The following is a 15,068-nucleotide window of genomic DNA, read 5'->3' as shown; positions in this document are numbered from 1 at the left end:
TATGCATATTATGCTAAATAATATCTATTGTTTATTTCTTTTTTGTTTGGAAGCTGGAGAACTGTAGCTATGCTGTGGATCTAGGCAAAACGGTTGCCAAGTTCTCTCTGGTGGGTGTTGGTGGGGTAAACATCAATGAGGGCAGTCGAATACATACCTTGGCTTTAATATGGCAAATAATGAGGAGGTAGGCTACTTGTACTACTTTCACAGGTCTGTGTTTCTTAATCTGCCAATGGCTGTCTAAGACAAATGCAGGCCTGTTTCAAACCTGTTTGAAGTCTCTTACTGTCTCATGACTCAAAGCTTATTTTAGTTCAGGACTGGCCTGAAAGAAGCTAGCATTATAAGATATTTTTAAACTCTGCTCTCAAGTCATTTTCCCTTACTCTCTGACAGCTGTATTTTATTCTGCTGTTATAAGGTTACTGCTAATACACTGCACATACTTATATTTCATTTATACTACTCTAAACCACCTTCTGAAAACAACTGTATACTACTGTCTAAACTGCACTATATCTTTTGTCTTGTCTATGCACCACCTACTTTGTATATCACATTGCACTTTTTCTGCTTTTTTGCACTTCTGGTTAGACACAAACTGCATTTCGTTGTCTCTGTACCTGTACTCTGCACAATGAGAGTAAAGTTGAATCTAATCTTATGTCTCTTCATTGTAGATACACAGTGAAGGTTTTGTCAGACCTTGGAGATGGTGAAAAAGTGGATGACAAATTTATCATCAACTGGGTGAATGCTGCTTTAAAGGAAGGTGACAAGGACACATTTATCAGCAGCTTCAAGGTGAGGCAGAGGGGCTTCTGTTTCTTTTATTCACATTTGACAACATGTCTTTGATTGGAAACAGCTTGAAAAATGGCTATTATCAAGTCCATACCCTGATTCTGATCTTTGATGATACCCTTTAAGCCGACTTTATAGCATGTTTAAACATGTGGGACATGTTTGCTGTTCTTAGATTAGGTTACTTTGTTCAGTGCATGTGTTATGAAGATTCTTTCTTTGAGAAGCCATTTATGTTAAGGATTTTCGTGTGTCCAAAGTTGGTGACTCTTACTAATGAGGCAGCCCGTGTTTTCCAGGACAAATCGATCAGCACCAGTCTTCCAGTGCTCGATCTGATCTCTACCATCACTCCCAAGGCTGTCAAAGACGAAATGGTTAAGAGAGGCGAACTGAGCCCTGAGGACAAGCTGAACAATGCAAAGTAAGAAGAAAAAAAAACAATCCAACTCTCTCTCTCTCCTCATAAATCACGGGGATAAAGATCGGACACTCGCGTTTCCACTTCCTCCTGTCTCGATGCCACTCACTCCACCCATTTCCCCCACAACAGGTATGCCATCTCCGTTGCCAGGAAGATCGGTGCCAAGGTGTACGCATTGCCTGACGACCTGGTGGAGGTGAAGCCCAAAATGGTGATGACAGTGTTCGCCTGCCTGATGGGGAGAGGGATGGTGAAGGACAAAAAGGACAAAAATGACAAGAAAGGAAGTTTCAGACGCTGACCCCCCGCACACACACACACACACACACACACACACACACACACACACACACACACACACACACACACACACACACACACACACACACACACAACTGTACTGTACTGTACTGTACTGTTTTATTCACTCCCTCCAAAGTGCACGTCTCCTCCTACTCCTCTCTTTCCCTCCCTACATTTGCCAGACGCGTTTATTCAAAGCACCTTACAGCAAATCTCTCTTTCTCTCATCATACTGTACTCCTACTCACCAACTGTCCATCCAGGCAGTACAACAATTGCTCCATTATGTTTCGTATTGTCTGTGATTTGTTAGAGATAATGGTAATAAGATGATCCAGAAGTATCTAGAATATTGCACAGACAAATAATGCATGTCATTTTTACTGGCTGTTTGAAAATTGTGCTTAGGCTTAAGATGTGTGTAAATGTTGTCTAATTTATTTCTAATGACTAATTTTAATAAATTTACCAAATTAGAACCGCTTGAAAATATGTACTACTTTTCCCAAGGGAAACAAGTAAGTTTAACAGCATGCACTTTTATATTGGATGTTGTACAGCAGCAGTAGCTCTGCAGCTGATACCCAAGGATCACCCTCCCTTAGTTACTTATTTACCTCAACTATCTTCACATACTCTTGAAATATGAAGGGGTCCAAAACAAATATGAAAAGCCTGTATGGCAGGACGTCTGTGAAACTTAGTGGAAAACATTAGATGGCATCCCTGTGTAGCTCTATGTGTGTAGTAGTGGCCAGTGCAGCCGGCCCGCCGTCTGGTTTGCATTTAGTCCTGCTGGAGGGAGACGCAGAGCTTATCAAGTGTGGGCCATCGTCCACAAGCTGCAGTTTGTTTTTATTGTGTTGGGGCCAGGGAGGATACGATCACATAACAATGAATGGTTTAGAACAGAAGGTGGGGGCTGGGGGGTCGTGATCTGATTCAGGCAACCATCTGATTCCAAATGGACTATTCATCAGTCTTTCCTGCAGCAGAGTGCACTGTAACATTGTGGCCTGCCCTGACTGTGACGGTGCATGAGGCCACGTGGAACCAAAGCCTTAGGGAGAAGGACCCCCAGGGGTTCGGGGGTCTGCTGTGGTATTTTAAACATGTCGAGGTTTGCCAGGATGAATGAGATCCTCTGCATACTCGGCAGAACGGTTAGCACAGGTGCAGGTAATGAAATGAACAGCCTCCAGGTTTCAATCCTCCTCTAATGGCTCACAAAGCCACAACACGACTCCCCTGCGGAAGCTCCTGCTGGAAAATAGCTGTGGATGAAAGTGAAAATCCCTTTCCTAATAGACCTGATGGATTAAGAAGCACAAAATCCTGAAAGTATATAAGAAAAGGCTTGACATTGACTTAAGCTCTGAGTATTTGCAGGGTATTGTGAGTCCAGCTTTACCATAAGCCATCCCCCACAAGGGGGATCCTGTGCTGCTTTGGAATCTGGAAGTGATCTTGAAATTCCAGGAGTGTGGAGGTCCTCGGGGAAGCACAAGGGAGGGGGGTAGCAGGGGTGGGGGGAGGGCATCTCTCTACACTCCATATGCTTCCGTCCAAGAATCACACCACATGATTTAACACTACATTACTCTTTATTCAGGAATTTAGAGATATAGGACATTCAGGCACACAGGCTGGAAGCCCTCATGAATGCAAAAACCACTACAATTACATTGTGCTTTCTACTCAGAAAACATTCTACAAACTACCAGTTTGGGCCTACAGTAAAGCCTACTCAAATGTCCATCGTTTGATGTCTCTAGCCCCACCTAGAGGACATGCTAAAGGTCCTTCAACAAAAACTTGCACCTTGGACCTGCACCTCTTGCACCTTGGACTTGCACCTCTTATTTATGGTACCACCTCTGCTATAGTTATTCTTTCTTTCCATTAATAGTTCTGACTCATCAAATTAAGATGGGATTTTTTTTTCCAAACATCCAAGAGTCACATGGCCATGACTTTCCAGACAGCATGCCAGTTTCCAGCCTCTCCTCCGTGACTTTACTTTAATTAGAGTGCATGGCTTACAGTCAAGAATGACATTTTCCTTTGTTTTAGATGATCTTTTTCTTTTATGCAAAGACATTGCTTGCAGAAATACTTTCAAATATACTTATGTTAATTCCTTAATCGTGTTTTAATGCAAGATACCGAACTTCAACCACAGAGAACTCCACTGAAAATCAACAAACAGAAATCTATGATCTATGAAGAAGAGTGGACCATCTGAAAATGTAGCTTTAAACACACACAAAAAAAAACACAAAGCCAGATAATCCAGAGATAAATAAATAGTTTAATGCATCTGATGAATCACTGCACTGCCACTGTGTGTGTAACAATGGCATACGCAATATCTGAAAGCATGTTGGCGTGTAACATTAGCGTGGGGGGAAATGAGTGGGAATGCTATAAAAAGCAGCGTCAAACCACTGTACCATTTTAGTTCATGTCAAGGTGTTGTTTATGCAATACAGAAAACTTAAAGTCATAAATAAGACTTTATCTGTTTATCTAAACAATTAATTTTGAGACATATTACTGCTATTCATTCGGCAACTCTAAAAGTAAAGTCTTCAGCATAATACTCACATGCAGTAGTTGTTGAATTTCACAGCTAGTGGCTAACCTATAATGAAATGTGGGGCCTGCTGTGACAACAACTGGGGCATCCTGCATGCATAAATACCCAATAAACACTCCCACATTTATGAATTCACATTTGCCTGGTTTGCTGCAACCATCAATAAGCCATATCATAACGTCTGGGAGATATAATCATAGCTCACTGCAAATTAGCTTGTCAACCCTTGCACTGCTCCTCTGTTAAGAGCTGCAAAGAAATTAGGCGACTCAAGTTCTGATGAAGCATGACGGGCTTTCTTTCTCACTCTCCCTTTTTCCCTCTCTTCCTCTCTCTCTGTTTTTCTCGCTCTCCTTCTGTCTTTCTCTCTCCCCCAGCTGGAGTTTTAACAGTGAATATTCTTCAGCACGCTCAGCTCTCTGTGCCTCTTGCCTTTGAAGGCCATCACTAAGTGGTGGGGCGCGATCACCCCCTTTCCCTCTTCATCCGTCTGGCCCATAACAATGTAGTTCAGGCCTGGGGAGCAAACACAGTGAAGACACAACACTTTCATCAGTAAAACCAGGGAAAGGAAGAGAAACATAAAGAGATGTGTCTGTGTGTGTGTCTCTGTGTGTGTGTGTGTGTGTGTGTGTGTGTGTGTGTGTGTGTGTGTGTGTGTGTGTGTGAGAGTGAGTGTGTGTGTGTGAGTGAGTGAGTGAAAGAGAGAAAAACACAGATCAGAATGGTATAATGAAAAGTTAGATCATATCAGAAGCACCAACTGTCAGGCAGTCATTTCTGACACTCTTCTGATTGCTAGTGGTGAAGCGCATTCTTCAGCTCTCCTATTCTCCTCTGCCAAATGAGACAGACGAGGCGTCTGGCTCCAGCGCAGCTGTGAGTGAGTCCTGGTGGTCTGCACCCATGGGCCTGGACTGTCCTCCAAGGAGGCCTTCAGCACAGCCGCCGGTCGGCACAAAACAAAATAGTTTTGCTCGACAGTCAAAATTTCCGCTGGAAGAGCAGGGCTACTTTTCGGTGCTAACTGAACCATGATTGCATGTGAGGTATGACACTGCCAGTACAACACACACCAAAGCCTGTGGTTTCAGTCCGGGTTTAATGTGGCTGCCTGAGGCTGCAGTACTGACTAAAACATACAGATATGAGAAAGCACTAGGAGGAGAAAATAACAAGCCAATCTCATATGGTTCATACAGTATCATGGACTTGGCTTTCAGATTATTGCAGTCATCAGATAACTCAGTATGAATTTCAACAGTCCATACAGTCCATATGCAACCTAAAATCTAAAAGCTACATTGTATAGAAAGTTTCTGCATGCAGAAGAAAATAGTTTCTTGTTTGCCTGATAATGTATACTGTTTGTTGTTGCTCTCTTTTTAATGGGACCAACCCACAGAGAAGTTTATTCACTCTACGGCATATAATGGGTACATGGAAATAATAGACTGCTTCATAATGAACTTGAAAGAAGGTAATTAAGTGGTAAACTGATGGGGGTTCTGACTAAATTGATGGAAATGAAACGCCTGCCACTTGAAATCATAAAGTAGCTCATACCAAACCTTACACTATTCAAGACCGCTGCTTCAGGACCGTGGAAGGCTAAGATGTGTTTGATTGACTGCTGAGCTCAAATATCAACAATCTTTCACCAGAACCGATGATATGACATCCATATCATCTCTTCTTATCTCAGCTTACTATCTCTCTACTCATAGTGTGGTCTGCCAACAGCCAACACTACACGTATCTACCTTTCTAATTTATGTGCATTTTAAGCATCCCTGGAAACATCCCTGTTTCCATCCGTCCTGCAGTAATGCGTGACTTTGACTGCGTCTCTGGAACTCACCTCTCCTGACCAAGGGGCACTTGCGGCAGAGGATCACCACGCGGGCACTGAGCCTCTTCCCCGCTTGCTGGATGGCCAGGCTGCCCTGCTTGTACACGCCGATGATGGAGAGGACAGCGTGCAGGCTCTTCTCTCGCATGACGGCCGACACCAGCGTACCAGTGATCACTAGGAAGGGAGGGCACACCTACATCACACATCATCACTTCATCACAGCATTCTACACACAGCTGATCAGCTCTCATTATTCCTAGTATGGTACAAAATACAAAATGTCAGTTTTGTATGACTGTGTTTCTAACTTGCACTTGTGCTTTCTTGGATTTGAATACATAACTGTGGTGATGCAACAGCTTATGAGATACACAGTTCTCGCCCGGACAGGCAGCCCAAATACACTTGCACTGGTCCAGAAATTTCCCTTGGATTATGGCAGTCTGCTCCTGACTCCAGTTTGATTTCTATGAAGGCTTCACTCACTGATTAGCTTCTCTTCTGTAACACACCATGTATATTTTGGCCCCAGGGGACACGCTGCACCATCTTAATGCTAAACCATAGGAGCAGCAGAATCTTAAGTGACAAACAGGAGAGGCAACCTACTGTAGACCTGCTCACACGTGGCATGCTCACTGGTTTCTACGGAGACGGACTCCATATCAACAGCGCACACTATTTGTCACTGAGCGTCATTTGAGATTCTGTGGGCACTGTGGAGATTAATGATGACAGGGGGAAGCCTGAGAATAAACTCATTCGCACGCAGAAATCTCACCGAAGTTGCTCGAGCAGTAGTGGCTGTCAATCACCCCAGTCCGCCTGCATTTCTGCCTGCACAGAGCCTCTGAATATGTTAATGCTGGATGGAGAGATGAAGGGATGGAAGGAAGGAGAGAGAGAATTCAAAGGTGCACCATTACTACAAGATTTATTTAAATAAGATTGAATTGAGTAAACGTCATACATTTAAATGTACCACCTATTTGTTTCAGGCCCCTGACAACAGGCAAGAGTAGATGGAAGCAATCAAATATTTATTTTGCTGCATGCTGACTAACCACATTTTCACAGCACTTAGCATCACTTGCTCCATGGTATAGTAATTCAGGAGGGCTGCCACATTGGACTGGCCACATAAATTTACTGAACATATGAAAAAGTATATTATGGTGGTTTTAGACATTCCATTCCCAGGAGCCACATACATACACACACAAACACACACACACACACACACACACACACACACACACACACACACACACACACACACACACACACCACTCATAAATACACACATACACACGTCTTCAAGAAACATTTCATCATCATCAGCACCACAGTAAATCTCGCAGCTGCTCTGAGCGTGGCCAAATTGAGCAGTGCTTCAATGTGAATGAGATGCAGAAGGGATAAAGATGAACACAACGAACATACCCACTGGCCCTGTGGTCACAGCAGGTGTAGTGGGGGTAGTGGTGGAGGTGGGTGGTCCCCTGCTGCTGATGATGGAGTTCTTGGGCCTGAACTGGTAATGACCAATGAAGCCATCCGCAGTTAAACTCAGGTCAGACAGAAACTGAATGAGGAGATGGTTGCCGTCAGAGTAAATTGGGCTACAAGGGCATAAGATAAGAGTAAAGTGCCTTAATATTTCATTTAAGGGCACACAAGAAATAAATATATGAAATGACAGCAAAGATGGGGTGCAAAATGCTTATTTACAGTATGAAACTTTTATCTGAAGCGGCATAGCATCTGGCAGGGTGCCTCAATCATACACCTGCTACACGAGCTATGGCATGACAAGGTCTCTCGCTGTCCTAGCACACTTATGGAACTCATCAAGGCTTCAGACATCGGGCAGCTACAGACCTACATGTGGCCTTTCTGCGTTTTGATCAGAGACCGGAGCACATAAGTGCAGTGTAGTGGGTCTCAGTGACACACGCCTGTCATATGATATGAGGCATAATGTCCTGGTGACTTCCGATGGAGAACACAATGTTGGGGACCAATCGGGGACATCATGAATGTCCTGTTAAAGTCCCCTGTTTGTCGGGAAGCTATTCAACTGCCATGTGTGCATTGAGGACCTGATGGGTGTCTTCACCCAGTTAAGAGTGGAAAACAAACGCTCAACTATGCAACTTGTAATTGGTAGAGTAAGGAGTGCCCAAAGTAAGCTTTTAATGTGGGGCTTGTTAGGATAAGCTATTGTGGTTGGTTTGTGTTGACACTACATCAAGTTAGAATGATAAGAACAGATGAAGTAGCAGTGAAAGCCGGAAATATTTAAAGGTGTGCCAGACCGTCGATTGGGTGCATGAAGAGGCCAGGTCGGGGTGGAGTGGGGAACTGACCACAGCTGCATTACAGCACAGATGTGTGTCTTACGCAGGGGGGCTGTCGCCGCAGAACCTCCCAATCCGCGTGGCGTCGCTTGCCTCCTCCCCATTAAAGATGGCCACGTGGTCGTAGCGGCAGTAGTTGTCCCTCTCGACATCAAACTTCTCGAACTTCAGCTGGATGATCTGATGAGAGAAGGGCCCCGTGATGAGGTCTAAAGAGTTTTTGGAGGAAATCACAAGGCATTCAAAGGTACAGTCTGTGATTCGGGTGAAAGGCTGTTGATTTTTTTTTTACTTCAATGGCCCATCAATACTACATAACCCCCTACATAACATCCCTTCTTGCTTTAAAGAGCCCATAAAGTGTTTTTTTTTTATCACTGAATCACATGGATAAGAATCACAGACTGCACCTTCCTTTAAGTATCTCACTGATAACATCACCTCACCTGGTTTTGGGGGGCTACAATGTGCCAGGTGCAGGTGACGCCAGCAGGGTAGTCCTTCTCGGGCCAGTTCGGAGTCGTCAGGGAGCCTGGCGATCTGTCCAGAAGGCCTCCGCAGTATCGATTCCCTACCAGAAGGATTTTGACAAGAGATGGATGGCTCAGCTTGGTAAGGTCATTTTGTAGCCCTCTCAGGTCTAGATGGTTCAACTGGCCAACACTGACTGGTAGTTTGACATTTCAATTAAAGCCCTTGCTATAAAACAAGAATCACTAGTAGTGAAGTAGTAAAGTAGTAGTAAAACAAACTCCATAATTCCCTGATAGGTGAGAAGTATTGTTAGATTCTATACCAGATCCTGACAAACTGTTAAATGACCCCGTTCTAGAATTATTTTCTGTCATCCTGAAAGGCAATGGCAAGTCATTGCTGGTGAAGTAGGTCTAGGCTATCAATCTATGATTAGCCTAATGCATCATCCAAAAATGCTGTAAAATGTTTTGATATAAACAATTACTGACTGAAAGTGTAAGAAACAGATGGCAGATGGCAACATTTAGGAAGAACAAGAAAAAAAACAAAGAGTTAGTTATTTTAAGGTCACTGCCCAAATGACAGACTTGTTGTTTTCAGACTCCAGTCTTGTATTCCTGGATGACATGCTATGACCTTGCCCGAAAATGGGCAAATTCGAATTATGTCCAGGTAGTCACGGGGTGTAAAATGGCAGTGTGTTGCGTGTTTTCACCTTTCTCGTTGGGCCGCACACCGGCGAAAACAGCAAGAAATCCACTACCAGCTGTGTTGGCGTCGGACACCATTGTCACCTGCATCTTGTTCCCATTGGTGACGAGAGCACCTGGCCTGGAAGTCCCGCAAAAGCGCCCCAGTCGCTGGCCATTGATGTGCCCGTCATACACATCCACAAAGTCATACCTGCACAAGGTGTCACTCTCCAGATCAAGCACGCGGAAAGAAAGCGACACCACCTTGTCGCGAGGCACCTATTTTAACATACAGTAGAACGATATGATTTCGTGGACAAATGGACTTCACATTGTGTCGAAGACAATCAGTCCACGTCCAAGTCATTTCTTCATATTCTATACTTAAACTAATAAAGAAAAGCGGGGTGTATTCTCTCACCGTAATCTTCCACACACATTTGGTATATGCTGGGTAGACACCTGGGTATCCCTGACTGCCAAAGATGCCAGACTCCCCAGTAATGTTTCCACCACAGGTATAAACTGGTTTAGGCCTACGGAGATTGGCAAACTATTATAAAACAGTCCATTCATTAGGCGGACTTAATTACAGGGTGATGGCGTTACAACATACGCGTCTGAACGCAATCTCCTGAAGACCACTGCACAGTTCGAACAGCTTCTTATAATAACTGAATCTTATCCAGTGTCACACGTATCACTCGTATTTCGTAATCTTGACACTAAATCTATATCCTACACTATACCTACTCAAAATTTTACTCTTATAGTGAAGCAACTATGTTTCTTAGAGCTCATCAGATGTTTAGCCTACCTCCGATGAGATTGTGTCAGGATCCCGTTGAAGAAAAGCGATACCAAGAAGTTCAGAACGATAGTCCTCATTGTAGTCTGCCGTTTTAAACAAATGTCACATTTGGTAGTGTGTAGTTAGTTGCGCCGCCTCCTTGAGTGTGGGTTTCTCTAGGGATTTTCTCTGGCAGCTCACTCACATGAATGTGGGGTTTGTTCCACAGACCGGAAAGGCCCGCAATATGTAGAGTTTTCTTAGACAGTACCCTAAACATGTGGAGTCAGTAGCCTATACTCAGGCTGTAAATCCCATTCACTCTGGCTCTTATTACATCCATGATAAATTACAGTTCAAATGAAATAATTAAGCCAAAGGAAACGCACTTTGTGGAAATTGTTCTCTCATCATCTGCTCTTTGAGGAGAAATGCATCCCCCATAGCTTTTCCTATGTATGTGGAATGTTTGTTCACAGCATATTGCAGTCTGCAGTCAGACCCCGTGTGTCACACTACAAGTAGGCCTACTACAATGGACATGATTTTAATTCTACTCTTTGCTATAAACAGCTTTGAATTCAAGTTTACAAGGGCGTTATAGCCTACAATATAATGTGTCAGTTAACAGGACAGACCAAATTTTCTTCCCGGTACGTGCAAAGTGACGTTCCTGTTCACTTTATGTCCACTAGATGTCTATCTTTCACAATAGTTCATTCATTCTCTGCAAATGCCCTTTGACAATTGACACACTTGACATTTTGACATTGACAGTCAATGAGCAAATACAACAGAGAACCCAATCAGTTCTCAGTTGCCTATCAATATGCTGCAAGAGACACTCCAGGCTTTCTTTGTCATGCCAGTTCTTTTCTGTCTGACTATATATATGTCCTGGTTATTTTAGTTCACTGTGCATTGCCCTATTGCTTGAAGCCTTTCTGACTCACTTGCGGCCCATGACGCAAGCGTTTAACCAGGGATAAATTCGTTTAAAAATATAAGCTAAAATATGTGTGCTGTTAGACCAAACTCTCCCTGCTCAGCTGGTGGGATCAGTAAAAGCAGCATATTAGAGTTAGACTTTATGACATGAATGCATGGAGTGCAAGGAAAGCCTCAGAGAGCAGATGGCAATGGTGGGTAGAGGCAGCAGGACCAGGCTGTTATAGTGGTGGGTAGATACAAACACACTCTCAGACATGCACACATACACATACACTCACACACACCAAGAGTGCCGTATATCATTTTTTTTTTTACATTTTTACCCTTTTTCTCTCTTTTTATTATAAACGAGGCAAAAACAAATTAATTGGCCCCAAACGTTTGCAGGTTTACTGGGAGTAGCCTGATCCTCTCAAAATCCAGCTTGTATGTTTATTGTTTACCGTATTCCCAATAGATGGGATTTAATGGACTATTAAACAAAAGCGAAGTAAACACAATCCCCACTATATGGACATCTGCCAGACAACACAGACAAGTGAGATCTCAACATTTAATCAAGAGACTTTTTCTCATTCCATGCAGCTTCAGAAGCAATGCAGCTTTGTTTAATCTCCCTTACACTGGTTGTGAAAGCCACTCTCAATTTACAGATTAATGACAAAGTCAACATGTTCCTTCAATTTGCATAGGCTGCTTTATCAGAGTATTAAAAAGTCATGGATGGGTGTTAAAAAATAAAAATAAAAATTGTAAAGTGACGGGCACTTCTGAATGGAGGGCACCTTCTCCCACCCTTGACAGAGACACTGAGGGCTGCCTTTTGGGTGGCTGCTACGACCGCCATTAGTATTAGTGTTAGAATGGTTTAACACAGCCAAGTCCTATGCACATATTTTACTGAAATCCCAAGGGAGGTGTCCCTGCTACTCAGAGGTACATATAAGTCACAGAAAATGCAGGATAAAACCTTTCAAGAGCCTGTTGTTGGACTTGGGATGTAGAAAGAATCACACAGACAGCATCTGATCTGGAAATTAACTGCAGAGCCATCCTCTTTCCTTTTTTCATGTTTTACTTTTGGCAGTGGGGCCAAACGGAGACAGGCGTCTGCTACAGTAAAAGAACAAAGAGAGCGACCCTGAAATATCCCAAACACGGTCCACATAAACAATCATGGGGCAAATTATAGTAATAGATGCCCCTCTTTATAAAGTTTAGTATTTCACGTGTGCACATGGAAGTCATGAAGGCAATTACATGGTTTGTTTTTGTGCGGGAATGTCCAAATATCACATGTCAGTTTTTGTCTCCGTGAGTCTGTGTTATGGTGAGACCCGTTTTATTTCCCATGACATTTTCGAAGGCCTCGTCTAAAGTGCGCAAGCACCAGAGCTCAGCGTTGCCAGTCACGTTATGGTTCCTCTACCTCTGAGCTTTTTTGGTTTTCTACTGGTTATAGTCACATGTACAGGCTTTCTCACAAACATGTATACTTGCAGGTTTACACACACACACACACACACACACACACACACACACACACACACACATATGAAACCACTTTTTTCATACATACACTCAACTGCACACACACACCCAAGTAATGCCAGATGCTCCATAGTGTTTAGATTTATAGTTCCACCCACCTTAGTTGCTCCAGGCGCACGAACACACACACAAAAGGCCAGCGCAGTGTGGTAAGAGACCAAAGTTGTTGAAAACCTATGGTAGAGAGGTATGTGTTGAAATACCATGACGCTGTTTGTGTAGATCGAGCTGGAGAACCAAAGTGGGATCATCTGGGAAAAAAGGGAAAAAGAGGGAAAAAGTGCAAACGTGCTGATGCTACACAGATGGCTGCTTAATGCAGCAGAGGACTCAAGCTTTAGATGATTTTGAGTGGCAAAGACACAGTATGCATATCCTGCTCTCATGGTAGATTACCAACAAGCCAGTACTGTACGATAACTTACTGTTGACTTTTGTTTGTTTGCTTTAAAAAAAAAAGAAAACATGTTTATCCCCGTTTCCATTGATGTGATTTTTTGATTGCACAGGAAACAAAGGGGAGCTAGCCAGCACTGTGCCAAGTTGCAAGGACGTTGCTTTATGATACAGGAGGAACAGTCTGGTCAAAGCCACACAGATGCTTATCTGAATTCAGTACTAGGTGCTTTGGTGAAAAAATACTTTATAATACCATTAAAACACAATCCAAACATAATTTCCTTCCCACCAGGGCACACTTAATCAATGCTATAGACATGTGCAAAGAAGGGGAACGCTTTCCAAATGGAAAATGAATTCTGAGTCAGCCCACTAGAGATTAAAAAGTGAGTAGATGAATAATGGCTGAACAGCATGGCAGAACAACAGCACAAAAAACGTGGAGAATCATCAATAATCAAATTTTTTGGGGAAAGCCTGCATGAAAAACTGTAGATGAAATGGTATTGGAAATGTTTCCTAATTATACTCTAGTTTCTTTTTATTAGCTAGGAGAAAGTTTATTTGCAAGGCAGAAAATTGGGTGTTTGGATTTTGTGGCAGAGCCCTCTGTTCAAAATGGTAATGCGCTATATGTTTTTAGTCCTCCATCAAGTAAGGTAACATCATAATAATGCAGTAAATTAGTCTTTGGATAATAGAAGCCAGAATTTACCACAGCTGTCAAGATCTGAATTCATGTCTGGGTGGATCGTGGGTGCAGTAATCATTTCAATTTATGTGAAGACAAAATCAATGCGCTCAGCATAGTGCATGAGGAATTTTCCAGCGTTCCAAGGGATCCTCAAAGTGACCTAACATTCCCACGCTTTGCCCATACAAGCATTTCTGGGAAATGTTGAACACTGGTAATCAATCAGTTTAGTCCATTGTCATTGCTAGAGCCTCACTTCCTGTGTTAGGGACCTCTATGGGCATGCCTGTGGCTCTAGAAGAGGAGATTTGTTGGTTGTGCTTGACCTAGATCTCAACTGCTATATGTTTGTGTGAGAAAGGATGTGGATCACAGGGAGCCCACACTGAAGGGAGTTTGGCAACGAGAGGATAGCAAGCTGCATGGTCTACTGACTCTTGTTTCTTTTTAACTCTCAAAAGAGCAATTTAAGTTAACAAATGGACAGCAAACCAAGCCAACCGTGGGCTTTCCTTCAGGTTTGCATCAGCTGCCAATGTGAACAAAAAACCTACAGGCGATGCCCTCTGTATGACTCGGGCGCCCAATTTAAAGTTAATCCTCCTGTGAGATCAGAGCATGAAGTACAGTAACCCCACCACCACCCTTTTTTCTAGTATGTGGCCTCAGTATTGAACTAATGCTGCCTCTTCTATATATATACTGCACTGACAGTCTGAATCAGTTCATAATTCAAAGGTGTCTTGAAAGCATGCAGTGCTGAGATAGAGAATACTTCATGCGGCTCTGTCAGCGCAGAGTATTGACACAGCACCTACCCCTCGGGCACCAGTGCTCTGCTTTCCCACAACCCCTCTCCTCCTGCTCTCTATTCCCTGGCCAGCCCCCGGCAGGAGTGTTTCTGTCGGCTCTGAAATCTGAACACAACCCAGGCTGCAGAGAAAGTGAGAGAGGGGGGGGAGATGGGAGAACCTCTTTGACTAACATGTAGGCTACATTGCATTCTGGCAGTTTAAGCATTGCTATCATCATCCACCTATGAAGACAGAGTGGCCCTGGAAGAGACAATGCAGCCAAGTCTTAAGCCAAAGCCTTTTAAAAGGTTTGGCACGGACACAAAGAGCAGTTCAATAATATTGCAATGGCAATAATGAAAGAAGGAATGG

At 43.3% G+C, this 15,068-nt stretch overlaps 2 protein-coding genes across 2 annotated transcripts in view; one reads left to right on the top strand and one right to left on the bottom strand.

Annotated features, from left to right (window-relative positions):
• pls1 (plastin 1 (I isoform)) overlaps positions 1-2,013 on the top strand; it is a 10,699-nt gene extending 8,686 nt beyond the window's left edge. Inside the window, exons 14-17 of the mRNA XM_048239764.1 lie at positions 54-187; positions 684-807; positions 1,107-1,231; positions 1,361-2,013. Of these exons, the coding sequence (XP_048095721.1) occupies positions 54-187; positions 684-807; positions 1,107-1,231; positions 1,361-1,532 (555 nt within the window). The 3' untranslated portion in view covers positions 1,533-2,013. The remainder of the gene's footprint in view (positions 1-53; positions 188-683; positions 808-1,106; positions 1,232-1,360) is intronic.
• A 1,840-nt stretch (positions 2,014-3,853) lies between these two features.
• pcolce2a (procollagen C-endopeptidase enhancer 2a) lies at positions 3,854-10,405 on the bottom strand. Its single transcript, XM_048256293.1, has 9 exons — positions 10,335-10,405; positions 9,939-10,053; positions 9,541-9,796; positions 8,795-8,919; positions 8,392-8,528; positions 7,432-7,610; positions 6,770-6,853; positions 5,995-6,162; positions 3,854-4,649 (listed from the first exon to the last, which is right to left on the bottom strand). Exons 1-9 carry the CDS (start codon positions 10,403-10,405, stop codon positions 4,519-4,521), a joined length of 1,266 nt encoding a protein of 421 aa, XP_048112250.1. The 3' UTR covers positions 3,854-4,518.
• Between the last annotated feature and the right edge of the window lie 4,663 nt (positions 10,406-15,068).

Source organism: Alosa alosa, chromosome 1 (genome assembly GCF_017589495.1).
Source record: "Alosa alosa isolate M-15738 ecotype Scorff River chromosome 1, AALO_Geno_1.1, whole genome shotgun sequence".
Classification (NCBI taxonomy): Eukaryota; Metazoa; Chordata; class Actinopteri; order Clupeiformes; family Clupeidae; genus Alosa; species Alosa alosa.
The sequence above is the reverse complement of the archived record's forward strand: the minus strand, read 5'-3'. Positions and strand labels throughout refer to the sequence as shown.